The 19,521-nt window shown below is 47.4% G+C and overlaps 2 protein-coding genes and 1 long non-coding RNA gene across 4 annotated transcripts; 1 reads left to right on the top strand and 2 right to left on the bottom strand.

Annotated features, from left to right (window-relative positions):
- The first annotated feature begins 1,332 nt into the window (after positions 1-1,332).
- SIRT4 (sirtuin 4) lies at positions 1,333-6,733 on the top strand. 2 transcript variants are annotated; one of them, XM_086761677.1, is made up of 4 exons: positions 1,333-1,614; positions 4,078-4,471; positions 5,143-5,437; positions 6,569-6,733. In XM_086761677.1, the coding sequence occupies exons 1-4, from the start codon at positions 1,575-1,577 to the stop codon at positions 6,731-6,733; spliced, it is 894 nt and encodes a 297-aa protein (XP_086617803.1). In that variant the 5' UTR covers positions 1,333-1,574. The 2 variants fall into 2 exon arrangements, with proteins under 2 accessions (XP_086617803.1, XP_086617802.1); XM_086761676.1 differs by having other exon boundaries at positions 3,966-4,471.
- On the bottom strand, positions 6,667-16,843 carry LOC147598619 (uncharacterized). The gene is made up of 5 exons (XR_015260446.1): positions 16,709-16,843; positions 10,649-10,805; positions 10,143-10,217; positions 7,178-9,117; positions 6,667-6,764 (listed from the first exon to the last, which is right to left on the bottom strand). It is a non-coding gene; the product is annotated as an uncharacterized LOC147598619 (long non-coding RNA).
- Positions 16,844-17,139: 296 nt separating this feature from the next.
- On the bottom strand, positions 17,140-18,904 carry PLA2G1B (phospholipase A2 group IB). The gene is made up of 4 exons (XM_010118316.1): positions 18,871-18,904; positions 18,630-18,789; positions 17,771-17,898; positions 17,140-17,261 (listed from the first exon to the last, which is right to left on the bottom strand). Exons 1-4 carry the CDS (start codon positions 18,902-18,904, stop codon positions 17,140-17,142), a joined length of 444 nt encoding a protein of 147 aa, XP_010116618.1.
- Between the last annotated feature and the right edge of the window lie 617 nt (positions 18,905-19,521).

Genomic DNA, 19,521 nt, shown 5'->3' with positions numbered 1-19,521 from the left:
GCACGCGGGGGGTGCCGGGAGGCCGCTATGGTAATGAGCGCCAGCGAAGGGGCTGCCCCACTGCCGAGGGGGTTGGCCAAAATCGCCGTTTTCCGGCCCCGGGGGCTTTGCGGGGCACGGGCTGCACTCACCATCTCGGTGGCAACAAAGGAAAGGCAGCAGTCAACGCTTTGAAAACACGTTTAAACTCTTAAAACTCACGAAATTGCCAAAAAGGGGGTCGTGCCCCGCAGGGCACTGGGGCGGCACTGGCACCGCGCACCGAGCAAGCGGGATGAGCTTCCTCCTTGTGACGCCAAAATGACACGCTGCTGCACAGCAGCTCGGGCTCTTCTGGGCTTGGAAATAACTGTGAAAGGCAAGAAAAACGGAATAAAAATCCCTGCAACGTTTTGAACCAATTAGCAAGAGCTACCTGGAGAATGCGTTTGAAAACGGCCGCAATTATTAGAAAGAGCCCATTGTGTGTAAGATAGGTGAGCATCTAGCAGCAGGCTGCTAGCGTGCAGGAATCCAAAGCGACAGCGGGTAAGGCAGCTGACAGCCCTGGAGGGAGCTGATGAACTGCACGACCCGAACAAGCCCGTCGGTGGCAGAGAATTTAATCCTGAAGTGGCCCAGGGTGGCTGGCTACCCCCTGCGAGACAGGCCAACAAAACAACCGCCCCCTCATTTTTCATGCAGACACCCCTTGTCCCATGCTGACCTCTGGGGTTGGCCTAGCCACGCTAACTGCAGCACAATGGACCAGATTTCCATTATCTGTACACCCTTGTTGCCACAGGCCCTTCCCACGTCTTTCTGCCAAACGTTTTTCCTGTCATCCCAGATGCGCTCGACTACGAACATCAGGACTGCCAGACGGGTCCATCTCTGCTGGGACCCAGTCAGAACAGAGCGAATGTACCAGTGCAGGGTACTCCCATAGCCTCCCACAACTTACATCTCAGGGAATTCCTCAGCTAGAAGAGATGTCTTTAACAGTTCTCTGTGGATTTTTTTTCTTCAATTATTTGTTTAGTCGCATTTTAAGCCTAAAACTTGTTAGCATCAGGAAAAAGAAAATGCATGCTTTCACACGGACAAGCACCTACAATGCATTTTATCAAAGCTATCACTTGTATCAAATCAAATCTGATTTTATTCTTGTACGTTTCCTTGAGGGCTGCTATGAAGCAATTTGTGTTTTCAATTTGACTTCACCAGGTGCCAGGAACTCGGGTCCCGTCCCGTACCCCGCCGGCAGCATGGGAATTGTAGTCTCTGCGGTTAGGGCTGAGGTTCTTTGAGAACTACATTTCCCAGACAACTCCTCTCCCGGCAGGCCGGCCCTGTCCTTCCGCGGTGGGGCACGGCAGCGGCATGCAAGGTGAGTCCCCCGGCGTTATTCACCCTGTCGCTCTTATTTCACTAGATGTGTTCGGTTTGGCCGTTACCCTCCCCCGTCATTACTGCAGCAAAAGAACTCGGGTGACGTTCGGTGTCCCTCCGAATTTCCGGCCCGTAACCATTTGCAGAAACCTGCTTATCTTCTACCTTGAGCTTGTCCGATCTCTTTCTGTGGAGCATCTCGGATGCGCATTAGAAGCAATCGCTGGCCTCAGATCTCGATAGGTATGTTTAAAAGAGTTTAACTTTTTATAGTAGTTGTTAGTTTTTAATCTGAGCACTTTGATTTTAAAAGCAGCTTTGCCTTTCACAGGACATACTCTGTCCTTCGTAGGTTTCTCTCCTACACTGTCCTACTCACAGGCTTCACAGCAGCTCTCAAATGTATCTTATTTTTGCTGCTGGGCTTTCTCTCTTTTTTAGGCCAACTCCATTTCATTTCCCCTCAGAACATTTCCTTCTGAGAGATCTTTTGATGATAAGGGACAGGAACGGAGAATTTTCATCAGTTAATTTAAACACTGTTAAACTAGCTTAACAGCCTTTGGGGAGCATTGTAAGAGAAGTTATTCTCAAAGCAAGTTTATTGGGAAACTTTCTCCCTCCTAATTCATTTATATGGAAAATTAAACCTCTTCAGAAGGAAGGCCCACCAAAACTCCTGCTAAACAACAAAACAAGGCAAAAAACATTGTGAACAGAATCCCCTATTTGGATTTAAAAAATAATTCAGGACTATGGAGGAAGTCCAGTCTCCCCTGTAACTCAACTGATGATGAAGCAAAGCCTTGAGAGCTGGAGATTAACTGAGACAAGTCTGCTCTTTGCCACTAGCATCAGTTTAGTATGACACTTACAGCTGAACACCCAGAGTTTTAAATATTGCTCCGTTTACTGTAAGAACTGGTACTTTAGAGGGTCTGGGAACTTCAGGCAAAGCGATTTAGACACAGCAGGAGTGTAAAAACCATCCAGGCTCTAAAGCACAGATCAAAAAAGTAGCTAGGTGCCAGCCTTTTAGAAAAGTAAACTGCTTGAATACCTCTGACTGTCTCAGAGCCACCACAGATCCCACAGGCACTGCAAGTTTCCTGTAAGCAGCATTTATGAACCTGCCCACCTGCATTAACCATTCGACAGCTAACAAGCTGCAGAGCCCTCCCTCAAACCGCTGCCTGCAATACCTGAAAGGGATCTGCTCCAGCAGCTGAGATTCCCAGTGAGACCCAGCCCCTTAAGCGTCCTCCCAGTAATTCCTGGTGGTGAGGGCAGAAGTGTGAGTGGGCATGAATCTGCGTCCAGGTGTCGCGCATTACCAAGCAGGCTTTGAGCACCAGACTATCTGGGGCCTATTGCAATCACTCTTTAAAGACATCCCCTTTTATCAGTTAAAGTCCTCCCTCCATCTTCCAAATCTCATACGAGCCCCCTTGCTAAGGGAGATGGTGGGAGGGGAAAAGTACCAGACAGTCAGTTCTTGGTACTGTTTCTTTCAAAACTTTTTGTACCTTGTATGCAAAACCACAGAGAAGCCCAGAAAAAAAATAGTTGTAAAAATAGTGAAATGGAGAGGGGAGAACTACAGACTGCTAGAAACACCAAACAAAACCAAGGTCCAAAACAATCCACTCCTGTCACAACAGGGTCCTGCACACAATTCCAGGCTACTTGTCAGCAAAGCTATCCTGCCCGTCCCCAGCAGCGCATGCTGCTCCTCCCTTAAAGCAGGATATCTCTCCCATTCCTACCTGCCAGGCATTGTTTCTGCCCCTCCCACATTTGGGTGATCCCTTCTCTCTCAGCAAAGCCCCTGTTCCTGCTGGGGAAGCAAAGCAGTACCCCTCCACCTCTCCACTGACTCTGGGGAGGTGGCACCCACAAAACAGGAGGTGCCAGAGGCATTTAGGTAGTGTCCTAATCATCTTCGGTCCCACTTCAAGGTCTGTTCTGCACCAGACCTTCATAAAAACAAAACAGGAGTAACTCCAGTCAAGGCCTTTGTCTCAAAAGAGCAACATTTCAAGGCTGTTATTCTCTCCCTTCCCACAACACATGCAAAGGATGGGGTAAACAAAGGCCTGATTAGGAGCAGGCAGAATGTTAAAGAAAACAGAGCAAGAGCCTTCTGGGGAGGAAACAGACACACCAGCTGTACAGTGTCTCTAGGGTGGGGGTGCTTGGCCTCCCTGCCATTTCTTCTCTGCCCTGTTGCACTTACCTGGGAAAGACTCTGCATGCTCAGGTCTTTCTGGGCTCTTTAGAAGTCCTCTTAGGCAGCCGTCCTTCCCATCAGAATAGGAGAGCAGGAATCCTGCTGGTCAGGTGTGCTAACTTTGTCCTTGTACCTTGAGCAGTCCTCAGTGTTGCCCTCTGTGAAAGGGACATATGAATGCTGTCCTCAGATGGTGGGGTTTAATGTTTCCAAAATAATTTGTTTCTTCACTAAAAAGAAAACAAAAAAAAAACCCAAGGAATACTTATCAGCATCATTTTTCCAGAGAATCCAAAGAAAACAGAATTAAGAACACGCTCTTCGCTTTCTTTTACCTGCCATGTGTTCTGTTCTTGGCTTTTAGCTGAACATGTTCTCTGCCAGGAAGCTGTCAGGAGTTTGCAGAGCCGTCAGATTCCATCATTTCAGATCCCATTCTGTATCCAGGCCCTCTCCAAACCTGGCTTTCGTGCCAGCCTGTCTTCCCCCAGATCCTGTGGAAGTAGAGGAGCTGCAGCACTTTGTTTCCAACTCCAAGAGGCTGTTTGTAATGACTGGAGCTGGAATCTCCACTGAATCAGGGATCCCAGATTACCGCTCTGAAGGTGTCGGGCTCTACGCCAGGACAGACAGACGGCCCGTCCAGCATGCCGAGTTCGTTCGTAGTGCCAGTGCCCGGCAGCGGTACTGGGCAAGGAACTTTGTGGGCTGGCCCCAGTTCTCCTCCCACCAGCCAAACACAGCACACCTTGTACTAAGAGACTGGGAGAAGCTGGGAAAGCTGCACTGGCTGGTGACTCAGAATGTGGATGCCCTTCACACCAAAGCTGGGAGCCAGCGCATGACAGAATTGCACGGCTGCACGCACAGGTACTCTCTGTTGGCAAAGGGAGGATGGTTAATCCTCCGGTCTCTCGTTCAGAGTGACTGACAAACAGGTGCAACGTTAGCTGCTGAGAAAGGAGGCAAAATGTTGTTGTTCCTGGAGATGACATGCTCAGAGCTGTTGTTGGGCTAGGGTGGAGAAAAAGAACACAAAACAGTGCTGTTCACAGTAAAGTACTTAAGAAATGTGAACAACATTCCATCTTTTTGAGCATTACTTGCATCATTTCCCTTGGAGCCTGCATCAGTTAGATCTTCCCCTTTCTTTGCTACGGCAAACATCCTCTTAGTGAAGAGGACAAGGGGGTCCTGAGGATGCAAGGATTATCCAGGGCTGAGCACAGTGAATAGACAGTACCAGAAACGCACCGGGTGAGTGGACTAGGGCCACCAGTCTGGCTGTGATCACCTACAGTTTCCAGATGCAAAAGCACAGTCTGAACTGGGAGAGAGGATGCACCATAGGAAGCGCTTCCTCTAGAACATTCCTACAAAGCAACAATCGGAGGCAGAAAGACAGCCCCTTAAACTGTACTGTTTGGTACATAAACGTGGGTAATGACAACAGACCTTCCAGGCCTTCTAAGGAACAAGTTACAGACTCCAGACTTCAGCTGACATTAAACTCTCCGTTAAGACTTTGCTCTGAATTTCAGGGTTTTCTGCCTGGCCTGTGGAAACCAAATCTCACGCTCTGAGCTTCAGGAGCACTTTGAAGCTCTGAATCCCACCTGGAAAGCTGAAGCATTTGGTGTGGCTCCGGATGGGGATGTCTTCCTCACAGATGAGCAGGTGCGTAATTTCCAAGTCCCAGCCTGCCATAAATGTGGTGGAATCCTGAAGCCCGATGTGACGTTCTTTGGAGACACGGTGAGCCGGGAAAAAGTAAATTTTGTGCACCAACGCCTGGCAGAATCGGACTCCATGCTGGTGGCAGGATCCTCTATGCAGGTAAGTAGGTCTTCCTCTCACACTGCATTCCTATTGTCTGTGCTGCTCTGCCTGCAACAATCGTGCTCCCACAGTTTAGGACTCCAAATTGCTTGGGAATCACAACAGCCTCTCCAGAGCATCTTTGTACTTTATTTTTACTGTGGTTGGAATCTGGCCTCAGTTAGCCTGTTTGTGTTTCCCTGTCACTCTATTGCCAGTCTATTTCATGCTGCTATAAATAACTCCATTCACACTTTCAGATCTCTCTCTGCTGCCTCCTCCATCCCTGCGTTCTAGGTTCACAGTTCCCCATAAAGCCAAGATACTCGATACAATTCAGTCCTGCAGAGATCACCACCCCACATTTTTTTTGCTTGAATATTTTAGCCTTTGGCAGCTTTCTAGGCCTCATGGCACACTGTGTGAAATACCAGATTTTAGGACTTCAAATTCCTAATTAAATTCTCAAGAGGAGAGCAGAAATATCTCTGCTTGCTGCTTAGGACTGTCCTTTGTATCACAATGTGTTTCCTCCATTAGCCTCTTATCTATAAGGTACGGTAGTTTAGAAACCCTTGTTGTTTAACCCGTGAAAGCTTCTGGATTAGACTGTATACAAGAGAAATTTTTCCAGGAACAAGTTCTATTACATTAATAAAACCTACTCTAATGCCTCCCAGAACGAGATTTTTAAAAAGGCTGCCTGATTGTGATTCTTTTGGGTTCAGATACTGGAGACAAATTCCTGGAGCTTGCAGTTCTTAAGCTTATAATCCTTTGTACAGGAATGATTGAAGTGCCTTAGGTTCATTCTTGTACTACCTAATCTGGGCCATGTGAGAACCATCGAAGTAGAAACTGCTGCAGAGATTTACTAAAAGACAAGGGCATTTCCCTTCAATGTACTACAAAGATTCAGTTTCTACGAAACTGCAAAGCCTTCACTGACAGAGGTTAAAAGCTGCTCTTTTCTGTGCACCCCTGAATGAAGAAAATTTCTACCTGCATGAAGTGCAGTTGCCTAACACAGCGTGTACATACAGTCCCTTTTCCCACCCCCAATAGCAACTATTTTATTTTCCTTACTGCTTTCTGTAGCTCTTGTTTTGCCTAAGCTGCCAATAATTTTGTCATCTGGTATTCCTGCAGGTATACTCTGGTTACAGGTTTGCTCTCGCTGCCCGGGAGAAGAACCTGCCAATTGCAATCCTTAACATTGGGCCCACAAGATTAGATCACTTTGCATCCTTAAAACTGAATTCTCGCTGCGGAGAGCTGCTGCCTTTGATTGTTGCACATGACCCAACAAGATGAGCTTCAATAGCTATCAGGAGTAAAAATATTTCTATGAGGTGAGTCACTTAGAGGGCAAGAAGACGGGTTGCCATTAAATGCTGAGACTGAGATGTGCTGACTAAAAATATGTTCCCACAATGTGCACCAAAACGCAGCTGTAAATTTTCACCTGTAACTGGTATGTTCTGGTGGGCCATGGTGCCATTTCCTGTTATCATAAATGGCTAACACTCTCAGAAAACTGGGCAAGAGTAGCCAGAAAACTCAGGAGTGTTGAGTTCCAATCCATTTGTTACAATCAGAAAACTACAGGGGATCATCTGCAGATTCAGAGAACCTGATCAACACTGTTGCCTTTGCAAGTCAAAAGACGTGCCTGGGTGAATTGATTCAGCTAATCCTAATGGAAACACTGCTGTTTAAAATAATCAATTCTATCTATAAAGCAGCTTCTTCCTCCACTCCTGCAGGATTCATCGTCTCAAAAAGGGACGCCTCAGTTTAAGAGGCAGCTGGGAGATCCAGTGCATGGCTCCTGATGACACCAGGAGAGGGCAGCAAGCCTCGCACATGTCGACCTGACCAGTTTTCTCCATTGAAAGCATCTCCACTTACCAGTAAACAGGGTGATGATGAAAAAAGTACTTTTCTGCGTTATCTTGTCATTGTAAACAGTGCCTTTTCTTTTCATTCACTGGGACAGGACAATCAGACTACCATGTCCGAGAACAAAATACCTTTCTTATAATTGTCCCCAGAGAAGAAGGAGGGACAGGGATTTTGACTGCGTAACTTAAGGCTATAGTACAGGAGGGCGATGTGGAAAACCATGGTATCTGCTGGAGGATCCAGTACCACTAGCGGGCAACTGTGGAGTGTGCAAACAGAAAAAGGAGGCAAGAAGAACTGCAGTTGCCATTTGAAAAAAAACAACAAAAAACCCCACAGCTCAAAATAGAAGCTGAACAATAATACTGCTCTCATAAGAGATTATTTGAAAGCACAGACTACAAGGCTGACATCTTCCAGCAAGGAGGGGAAGTCAGCATTTCTCTCAACTGTCAGTTGACAAGCTAAAGTGCTTACTATCTGAACCCTTTAAAAATTATATATTGTTGAGATGTCAGGAGTTACTTTAAGCTAATCTGACCAGCCCTGCTTTCAGTGTGGCTGCTACATTTTCCAGAATGCATTTTTTGAAGATGTTATTTTTAATTAATGAGCAGCTAAGTATTGAATTAAAATTGTTTACAAGACTGATACTATTTGCATTGTAATTTCCTCTCCCTCGTATGATTTATTTAAGTACAGTCTCAATAGCCAGTTTAGATTCATTTTTTCCATTGCAAAAATGAAGGATGTAATTACTAACAGCTGATGAATTAAGAGAGGAATACAATTAAATCTGTACAATAGGTCTCCCTCAGGAGGTAATCTCAAGCTATTAATAGATGTAATTTTCCACACTCCTAACAGGAGATCCATCACTACTGGGTAACCATTTTTTTTTTTTTTTGATCCTTAGGGTGGTAACATAAGCCATATTAAACCATTTATGGAGTGAAAGACAGAATCTTGCCCAGACTAGAACACTAAATTTTTGACCCGACCCTCTGCATGAATCTACTGCTCCCCTTCTGGCTATGAGGGAGATTAATTGTCGGGGGCTTCCAAATGCTCCAGTCCTACTCACCACATAACTGGTCCTGTATTCATATTTTGACAAGAACTGTAACAAGCAGTTGGAAGCAAGGATGCCAGAGTCATCTGCTGAAAGGTCAGGTAGCAAAGCAAGGACAACTGACCATGTGATGCAAAGTTCTTCTTTTGCCTTGTTGTTGATTCAAATCCATGCCAGGCAGGAACAAGTAAAGCACAGAATCTAAGGGATACTTAAGCACACAATTTCTTCGGAAGGTAGAGGGAATTAAGATACTTACTGCATTTCAAGATTTGGCTATTATGGGTCAGAGGAGAGACACCTTCACTTAGAAGCCAAGCAAGGTAAGTTCAGGACCCCTACCTAAATTCTGCTCTCATTTAACGGAGATCCCACTTTCCAGCAAGTTAGGTATTTGCTGTTTGGTGGTGAAGAAATCTCACCGATGTCACTCCATCTTTAGCATAGTACAGCTGTCCTGCTAACCAAAGCTTTTGCAGAAATTACTAAGGCATAGCAGAGTCTCCACACACAGCCAGGAAGCTTGCACAGAGTGTTTATTCCCAAAGGTTTTTCCATGTATACCTCCTTAGCAGAGGAGCTGGGGCTGGCTTTCTCATTATCCGTGTCATCTTCTGCGCCACACTGAAACTTTCATGACATAGGTGTGTTGAAAACAGAGGCTGCAGGTTTAGTGCCAGTAGAGCTAGCATTTTGAGAAGTGGGAGTGTTGCGAAGAAGTCTAAAACAAGAAAACATTTCCAGTGAGGACTTGGCGTTAGCAATGTGACAGGTAACCAAACCTCCCACATCTATCCCTGCCTCTTCTCCAGTTCAGCAGCTGAGCCTGTGGGAGAGGAGTTGGTGTCTCTTCAGTATCACTAATAAATGACTCGCCTTACCCTGACCCTACACTGATTACACTATATACTTTGAAGTCACTAGAACAATGACTTAAAGTAAATGAACATTACAGTAAATTTCCTGTGCATGCTCTGTTACGATATGTTAACAAGCATATATACAACAAATATATGAGGCTGAGCCAAAGGAGTTTCTCTTTTTATTTTTTTCCTGCTAAGCTGATCCAGCACTACTAAAATTGACTTATTTTAAAGCAGGATCAGAGCACTTTACCTCTTAACATGTTCCCCAAGACACCACTGAGAAGTAAGTTTGCTCAATTGAGAAATGCCAGAGAAAGCCTACAGTTCCTAGACTAAAAGCCAGATCCGCATCACTCTAATGCTGATTGACACCTTCCCCTGTCACTCCCTGGGGACTATTTCTGTGGGAAGATGCAACGCAGAGAGATCACAGCTATCAGAAGACAGCTATGTCATTGCAGTTAGCTAGCAAAGACCTGTCCTGAGAAGTGTGCATTTCTCAGCTTACTGATGTAGTTACCAGCCCGGGGGGAGTTACAGAATGCTCCGGGGTTGAGCACTATAGGATGCAAATTAGCCATGCTGTGGGAAAACAACAAACTCCGTAGAAGAACTGACCTAGCGTTCAGCTTTATTCTCTCAGCCTATGCAGAATTTGCAAGGGAGGAGGGTTTAAAAGGGAGAGAAATATTATTCCCAAAAGACAAAACAAAAACATGGTAATCTTCCTGTTACTGGCTGAAACTAACAGAAAAAGTGTGTTACAGATCCTGAGCAGTGTTCTCCTCCTCCATCACCAGGAAGGAAACGCAGATCCTTTCTATCTACCTAGTCTACTTGAAGCCAGCCTTATCCTCCACATGATTCAATCCTCTCCTACCTTTTCTGGCTCACCGTTGTTAGACCAGTCCACCAGAATTTCAGATCAGGGCTTGGAAGTCATAGCTCTGTCCGCCTATGGGTGGCAAAATTACACAAGAGACAACAGCACAAGAACAGGTTTTTTACCATGAAATTAGTTGAATCAACAGTTTTTGCTCTTCCCTTTTTCTTACAGCTGTTCTTTCTAGGACAAGCTCCTGAGGTTTGGATAGAGGAGCTGAGTGAGAGTGCCTTGTAATGGATTTTCCTCCCGCTTCTCTGAAGTTGGAGATACCCAAAGCAAATAAAAGCTACTTCCTATTTGGCAAATCCTGTCTTTGTTTCTGGGCAAATTCTTAGAGCAAACTTTGTAATTGAGTCCTGCAGCCTAAGAAAGATATTTCACATGTTGTGCTCCAGTGAGGGCAGCAGAGACTGCAGATGGCCTGGAGCACTTGTGCCTGGTGGGTATGGTACAAGCGCAGCCTCCCACATCTTACAGTCAAATTGCTCCTACTGACAAACCTGCTTATTCATGACTTCTGGAAAAGGACCAAAGCTCCTAGGCATGGTGAACTTGGGAGGTTCAGGAACCTTGGAGTGAAGGTGACTAAGTCCACCTTCTGGAGTGTGCTTCTTCCCCTTGATTGCCTTGGATGTCGCCCTTTCCCAGTCTTTGCAGCTGCGAATAGAGAAAAAAAAAATAAAACCAGTGCCAACTTACTGGTTTCCTCAGTCTATTCATTCAAAACCTGTGGCTTAGGCAGGACAGATGGAGTCCTCCTCTCACAGAACCTGTCCTAGGGCAGCCCCAGGTAAACAGCAACTGAAAGCAACAGTTCTAGGAGGCTGCCTGGAGTCAATGGGAAAGGAACAAGGAGGGTCTCAGGCAAATGCCTAAAGTCAGAGTTCTTATCACTATACCCATCCTCTACGGTGTCTCAGTGCAGGGTTTTTGAGATTTGAATTAACTTGGCCTTAGCAATTGCGGTTTTAGATTACAGAAAAGATAATAGTGGTGAGAGAATACATTTACGATAGAGGACTTTGCCTCTCCAGTCCTGCTGGTCTGGCCATTTTCATCACTGATAGATACTGTGAAAATATCTTTCAGATGCCAGATTCCTCCTGGCCAATGCTTTCTTTCTGTAGGGACAGGAAATTCTGGAACATGGGCTGTTAAACATCTTCGATTTGTTTGGAGCCTTAAAAAAAAGAGCTGGATGATGCATTTGAAATAACACCATGAAGGAGTCCATTAATCCTTTTCTCCCTATCATATCAGTTCTGTGAGCTTTTCTAACTGCAGGGGTCCCCACCAGGGGCTGCACAGCTAAGTGCCCTCTCACCTCTGCACCCAGGTCCTGGTAGACCCAGGAAATCATGCAGGAGACAGAGATGGACAATAAAAAATTCATACCCACTCACCCTGTGGGTATTGTTAGGCAAGCAGGTAACAATTACTAAAGCTAAAAATAAAGGGAGGAGCAGGGAAAAAAGAGGAAAAAGCATTTTGTGTTAGATGGCCTCACAATAGATGGCTGTGACTTTTACACACTACCCGAGAGCAGTTTTGAGTGAATGACTAAGTGCTGCTTGCCCTTGCTGAGACTCAGACAACATATGCAGCTTCAGCATATGCAAAACAGAAATGGTGCCTTTTTGCTAATAAAAGAGGATTTCTGGGACATTCTGATATTCCTTTATCAGATGACTTTTGCAAAAAAAAAAAAGTATAGAAAGATTTAGACACATGCTGCACCCAGATTTACAGTGTGATCCCACATCTTCACATTGGTAAGGGCAAAGGAGAAGAAAATCCAACTGGACTCTGTAAAGCTAAAGACAATATCTGCAACAACTCAATCTGTGCCCCAGAGTTCATAATCTGACACAAATCGCTCCTCATGGGAGGGCTGCAGTGCTTGGCTCCTCACTCAAGCAGGTGGCATATGACAAAAATCAGATTACGATCCTCCCCTATTTAGCACTTGGCATGACAGAACTGAGCTAGGTTTAACAACTGACTCTCGTGTCTGTGCACAGCACTGACCACGGCTGCAGCGAGGTTCCTCGTCCCTACTACTACAATAAAGAAGCTGTGCCTGCAGGCGATGAAAGCTGGAGGATCCTCAGGAAACTGAGGCTATCACACAAGTGGGATTAAGGCTGCCTTCTCACTAAGATAAGTCCCTTTGTTGCTTGGGGAAAATGGCATTGCGGCTGAGACAAGAAGCAAATGCTTTTTGATACATTTTTACAGCTTAGCATGAAGGGGAATAATAAGCTCCATTTATGGAGCTGCAAAGTGCCAAATGGGTTGAGGACAATTCCTAAAGCTCTGCCAGATTTATGGTGATCGGCTCTTTCAATCAGAGAGAAATTTGGAGCTGTGAAGAGCTGATCAAAGAGGAAAGCTTGTTATAAAGAGGGTGATAAAACATGGAGTTCATGGCTCATGAAAACCACCCCAAAAAATCCAGGAAATAAGTTATTGAAGTATCCAGCAGCAAAAGAGTTGATCTGGGGTACTATCTTCTAAAAAAGACCACAGAAAGCCAGGCACTTTTCTGGTGCTTTCCCTGAGCTCCTTCTGCAGTTCCCATGTTGAAACACATTTGGGAGCTGCAAGCAAGGCAGAAGAGGCACTTCAGAAAGGCAGGGGATGAACCACTCCTCCCCCAGCACCCTCCAGTGACCAGAACTCGGTACCACTGCAGGGCCTTTCCCTCTCCAGCTTACTGCATCCTAACCCTCTGCTGAAGTAGTCTACTAAATACTCTTATGCTGTTACCCAACCCGCAATACCATTACTTCACAGTTACAAAAACAAGACAGTGCTCGAACACAGCGTTTAGCAGATTAATCATCTCAACCACTTTACAGGGAAGGAGGTATAGCTACCCATCACGGACAGAGCCAGCCTTGCCCTCCTTTTTCGGCACATGCCATTGGGATGCAGGAGAACTGGAGTCAGCAGCAGTTGTCCTGCTGGTCCCTGCAGCACCACTACTGCCCGGTGTACTGGAGAAGCAAGCAGAAGTTCCTCCTCACAGCCTTTTACCCACCTTCCCCACGCAGATATGGTGAGAGGGAAACACGTGCTAGTGCCAGGCTAAAGTACAGGGAACAAACAGCCCATGAGTTCACCTCATCCTCACCGCCACAAGACAACGGCAGTTCCAGGAGGTAAGGATTCATGACAGAGAAATTAAATCAACTGAACATTTTGGTTATTTCTAAGCAGAAGGACGCAGTTCAACTCAATGGGGCACAGAGAGCTGAGCATCTAAGCATCTGCTCAGCAAGCCCTCCCACCTAGAAGTCAGGTTAGAGACCCATCCTTGTATGCACTGTTGCAAGCCATTACTTCTGCTCCCTCACTCATAATACTCTCCACCTATATTCAGTTCTCTAAATGTTATCTCAAAAACACCTCTCCCGTCTATGAAGCTAGGATAAATTGCATGCTGTCCTCCGTACTGCAAATAACTGCTGTACAAACAGCCGCAGCAGAAACACCGTGTTTGTATACAGTGCTATTGAACCTGCTCTTTTCTCTCCAGGTGGCAAAACAGTGTCTGGCTCTGGGAGCAAGTTCTGCCAGGCATGTTTTAGTAGACATGAGCCTAACACAGACCAGAAAGTCACTGAAAGTGTCAGAGACAAGCTGAGTAAAGTTTTTGCCTTCCAGTCCTCAATAAACAGTTGCTGGTCTCTCAAAATTACCATGAAAAAAAGTATTCCGAGCCTTGTTCAGATCTCCATACTGCCTCTGTCTTTCCAAGGACCACTCTCCACAATGGAACAGGATAAGAGTGGGTGACCTAAGAAACATAAATTGGTCTCCATTCCTATGCCAACAGCAAGAACCTTAGCATCCCATCAGTAGGCCCAGCCACGCAGACCCAATGCACAGCAGTCTGTGTAGCGCTCTCTTTAATAGCTGGCTATTTCAGCTGATACCGGCAGAGCAGAATGACTGGCTCTACAGAATTTCTGCACATCACAGACTTCTCCATGCCTAACAGGGCTGGCTATTCCCAAACCACAGCGTGGTGGGCTGCAGGACATCACTGGTGTTGTGCACACAGCGTAAGTAGTGCGGTTCCTCACATTTGGGCACCACAAGGATGCACACCACAGGAGCTGGGCCAGCCGAGGCACTGGGGAGGGACCTTCCATAGTCCACAGAGAGGAGAAGCAGGGAAAACCAGATCTGCAACAGCTAGCATACAAACCACACAGGATCTGATTTATCGCTCCAAAAGGGTCTCGCCCCCAGTGACACCAAACTGCAGGAACAGTCAGTAATTGTCTAACTTCTGTACGTGCCATATATACCCACTATATGGCCTGGAAAACAAAAATCAGGCATTCAGCTTGGAGCCAGAGCAGCAAATATCAAAGAGGGACCTCAGTTCCTCTCCTAACTTGTGGAAGTTTCAATACTGACTTCAACAGCAGTAAGTTCTCACTCTGAAAATAAAGTCAAAGTAATATTTTTTTAATAAATGGGAAGGGTTTGCAATACCCTTCACTGAACGTGTTGTTTTCTGTATCTTGTCCATGGAACACTCTGGCAGTAAAAGGTGCTTTTGAAATGCAATATTAATTGCTCAGAAATGTTCCCCATTTATGCTAACAGACATTTCTGCTCCGAAAGATGCATATTCTTTATGTCTCTTATTTTCTGGGGCAGCCAACCCCAGAGGCAGCAGGATAGCCAACAGGTGCACAGCAGATTCAAAGCAAAGAGGAAAACTTTGGGCAGTGATGCCCAGGGGACAGGGCACTAGGCTTGGAAGGATGAGACCAGAGTGAATTCTCAGTCCTTCGATCAATCCAGAAGTCACACTGTGACACTCAGAAAGCCACTGCGCCTCTCTGCATCTGTTTTCCATAACGTAATAGACAGCGGCCCATGCCTTTTTGTAAGGTATTCTGAGGTCTACTGAGAAAAAGAATGAAAGAGATGGTATCACTGTTCTCCCTGAGATCTTTGCTGAATGAACAAAACCGCCTGAGGAAGGTGAAAGGCAGAATCAAGCCTGCTGGGGTCTAAAACCATTCTTCCAGATACAGATAACTGCAATTCTGTGTGCAGCTCCCTGTCCTCTCCCTTTCCACATCGGAAAGATACCCAGTTACCATATTCTGCACTTTTTTCCCCTTCTGCATCACTAACTAGATAGTGGTAGAGAAGAAGAAAAGCTGAGCCTGAGAGCAAGAGCAACAGTACAAGTGTCCAGTATTGCTCTCCAGGCCCAAATGGAAACTGAAACATGGCCATTACCACAAGCATAGTTGTTTGCTCTCTGCGTGTCTCGTCTCAGCTGGCGTACTTTCTTTCTCATCTCTGCAATGCCCCTCCAGTTAGAGTAATTCAACTCTCCCTGCAGAGCCTGAAAAATCTTGGCTTAGAAAACTACAATAGAGAAAAGGAATATAAGATGCTGAGACTTCACTTCTGCAATGCAAGCCCATAGAGCCACCAGCATCTCACATGCCAGCTGCCATGGCTGCGGTGTTGTGCAGGGCTCCAGAGCTCTCATGCTTGCTGAGCACAGGGACACCTTCTCTTTCAGGCACCATTTCTGCTCTTGGAACAGAAATACAGACCAGCATGGCAAAAGAATCTGTGTCCAGTTCTGGAGCCCCCAACACAAAAAGGACATGGACCAGTTGGAGAAGGTCCAGAGGAGGGCCACGAAGATGTGCTGGAGCACATCTCTTACGAGGACAGGCTGAGAGAGTTGGGGCCGTTCAGCCTGGAGAAGGGGAGGCTCCGGGGAGACCTGATAGCGGCCTTCCAGTACCTCAAGGGGGCCTACAAGAAAGACAGGGAGAGGCTGTTCAGTAGGGCCTGTTGCGATAGAACAAGGAGTAATCGTTTTAAAATAGAGGGGGGTAGATTTAGATTAGATATTAGGAAAAATTTTTTTACGATGCGAGTTACAGAACACTGGAATAGGTTGCCCAGAGAGGTGGTGGAAGCCCCATCCCTGGAAACGTTCAAGGCCATGTTGGATGAGGCTCTGAGCAACCTGATCTGGTTGGGGATGTCCCTGCTCCTTGCAGGGGGGTTGGACTGGATGGGCTTTGAAGCTGCCTTCCAACCCAAACCATTCTATGATTCTGTATCTGACCAAAGACCAAGCATGGTCAGGCCGCATGCTCTCCGCCAGCTGGTGAAGGCAAGAGAGCTATTTTCTGGTGAAGAATTGGGGCCTTCCTTCTGCCCTATCAACGATCAGGGACAGGAGCAGCCCCTGCCACTGGAGCTCACCAACACCCTCCTGAGAGCCTCTGCCAGTAACGCTGCCTCTGCAGCATGACAGCACCAAGTCTGGTCAGAAGCTCTGTCACAGGACCTTGTTAGGATAGGAAAACTGGGGCAGATAGTGTTCCTCAGAGGGGCTCCCTGCCCTCCCCTGACTTCCAGGCCAAGGTTACCCACAGCTCCTGACACAAAGCTAGGCAGAAGGCCTCCCCAGGGTAAGCACATACGGGTCTCTGGCAGCAGGTAAGAGCCAGACAAACGCCTCAGGCCCCTCACGCAGCCGAACCTCGAGGGATACGCACCCACGAAAGAGGCAGCAGCACCGCGGGCAGCCCCAGGAGCGACAACGCCTGCCCTCCGCGCTCGCCGGGAAGTCGGCGGGGCCGGGACGGCCGCGGGGAGGAGACCCCGCAGAGAGCGAGCAGCAGAGAGCGAGCACCACCGGCCTCGCACCACCTTCGCGCCGCGCGCTGCCTGAGGGGAGGGGAGGGCGGGGCGGGGCGGGGCGGGGCTGCTCCAATCAAAGGACGCGGTGGCGGAGGCGCCGCGCGCCGCCATGGGGGTCTGTCGTGGCGCTGCGCGCGCAGGGGCGGCCCGTTCCCGCCTCTCCGCCCGCCCGCGAGCCGTCCGCGGCGGGAAGAGGCGCGCGGCGGCGGGTCGTTGCAAGGCGATTCTTTATTAGTGAGCGGCGGGCGCGCGCCTGCTGCCGCCCTGAGGCGCCGCGGGCCGAGCGCTATTTGCAGTATTTCTTGGTGTCCAGCCTGTCGTGCTGCGGGTTGTAGGGCGCCTTGGCGAAGCACATGGCCGCGGTGCGGTCGCAGTTGCAGATGAACATCTCGCAGTCGTCGTTCTTCTCTGCAGGAGAGAGCAGGAGCAGTCAGAGCCTGCAGCAATGGTCTGCTCTGGCCCAGCCATCTTGTTCCTTCCTGCCTTCCCTGCAGGTCTGTTTGCCAGCCTGTCTGCTGTTTCTCTGTGTTCCAGAGCCCTGTAAAAGCTCTGCTGTTACATTAGAGATGTCCAGCAGAAGCTGTGCGACACTCCCCAGTAAGCATGCTGACCCCTTAAATACCACCATTAAAGGGACTCCAAGAAAAGCACCACAGGGACATAATCCCCCGAAGAAGGGACAGGCTTCCGTAGGTCCTGTGATACCGTATTATCTTCATAAACTCTAAATTGTGTACGATATGGAGAATATCCACACGGGTGCCCGTGTGAGGTGCCCTATTTCTAACAACCACCCCCCAGCCGGGACTCGCACTGCGCCTTCCTGCCAAAGAAGCACGGAGCGTGACGCAGCCCCATTCGATCAGAAGAGAGGGTGGAGTGACGTTTGAAGCAGAGCGATGTGGAAGTGTACGCACTTTCACATGTAATCTGCTTGTTAGAGCAGGTGAAGCTGTACCACTCTGTGTAGGGGTTGTCGATGAGGAATCTGCATGAATCTAGTTTCTCTGCCTGTGAGTAGCAGTGATCATGTGCTTGACAGCACCTGCCAAACAAGGAGGAAAAGGTCAGAAAATACCAGAAATGCAAACTTGGCTGACCTGTAAGACATGTAAATATGCTAGTATTGCTTTGACAAGGCACTGAACAAAACAAAACAAAACAAAAAAGATACCCATTGATAAGAGGGCAGACATGAGGGACCTCAAAGGGACATGGATCTGTCAGCTAATGGTGCAAGAGGTGTCTGGTACACACGTACTTACTGGAGCATCCTCACAGCGTTGTCTGTTGGGCACAAGGAAAACAGAAGACAGCATTTACCCTAGCACCCCATCAGTGCCTGGTAGCTGAAGAGCTAAGGGCTGACACAATTCACTGCATCTCAGCTATCATCTCGTGTCATCGCTAAACTGCCCAGGCCACTTCTGAGCATTTTGCAGCTCAGCCCTGCACGTGTTGATGGGCAGTGTGTGCAGAGCTGTGTCCGGGCTGCTGGCACAGCACTGCTGCAAAAAAAAAAGATGCTGGAACGAGTGCAGTCTAGCTGCCGCAGAAGAGAAAACAGAGTTGTTGGAATTATATTTTATCTTAGTAACAAGGCATCAAAGGCGTGATACGACACATCCTTTTTCCTTGAATCAGTCTTTGAGAGAAAACTTCATTCGCAGCAGCCAGAGAGTTTTACGATAGGCAGGGCCAGCTGAGAGGCAGCTGGCGTGCAGAACCATGAACGCACAAGCAAGGAAAGAAGTTTGTAAAAGCAGTCTTAGAAACCTGTCAAGCTCATCCACTGGCGTCCCGCTGCCTCCCAAGCCGCAGTAGCAGCCATAGTCACCAAATTCCAGCAGGGGATAGCTGTCCGGCAAGGTGCATTTGATCATGCTGCGAAGGCCCCATACGGCCCGGGGTGAGAGCGCAGCGCTGGCTGCACCTGCTGAGAGGAGAGGCAAACATTAGTTAGGCATGGTGTTACCAGTCCAGGGGGTGCCGAGGGGGGTCACCACCACCCACACACCAGACAGCAGGAAAAGCAGGGCCAGGGACTTCATTCTCGGAGGACTTGACAGACAGACTGGTGCTTAAAGGAAAGGCGGCTCTTTATACGACAAGCTCACCTTGACTTGGGTTTGAGATAAACAAGCCCGTATTTATGTTACTAAATGCAGATTTCTTCCATCAGAGGCTGTGGGCAGCAGGCTGTGACATGACTAGTTGAAGGCCAGTGGAATTAAATCTCTGAAAGGCAGGGAGGCAAATATTTGCTCTCTAGATTTCTGCGATTAAATTATTTTAAGGCTACTATTAGATGGCAGCCTGAAAGATCTGGACATTTTTAAGGGCTGTCTACTAAAAAATAGCAGCAGTGCGGTAGTTATGTTGGAAATTGCTGGGACACTAATATCCATCCTACTAATACTGACATCCTCTTTTTATGGTATCCCGCTTATAATTAATCCTGTATCTCTCCATGGATTCTCCTGGCCCAACTCAGAGAATAACGTACAGGTCATCCACTCACCCTAAACGGCCATTTGGCATGAGCTGAACTGAAAAACAATTCAAGCTGTTTTTCACTTGGAAAGCATATAGGAGGAATAGGGACTACAAGGCAAGAAACAGGAGCCAAGCAACCTGGAAAGCCTCCGTATCTGGCTTAAACAAGGAA

The sequence above is a fragment of the Chlamydotis macqueenii genome, chromosome 17 (genome assembly GCF_036417535.1).
Source record: "Chlamydotis macqueenii isolate bChlMac1 chromosome 17, bChlMac1.mat, whole genome shotgun sequence".
Classification (NCBI taxonomy): domain Eukaryota; kingdom Metazoa; phylum Chordata; class Aves; order Otidiformes; family Otididae; genus Chlamydotis; species Chlamydotis macqueenii.
Note: the sequence above shows the minus strand (reverse complement) of the source record. Positions and strands in the feature narration are given on the sequence as shown.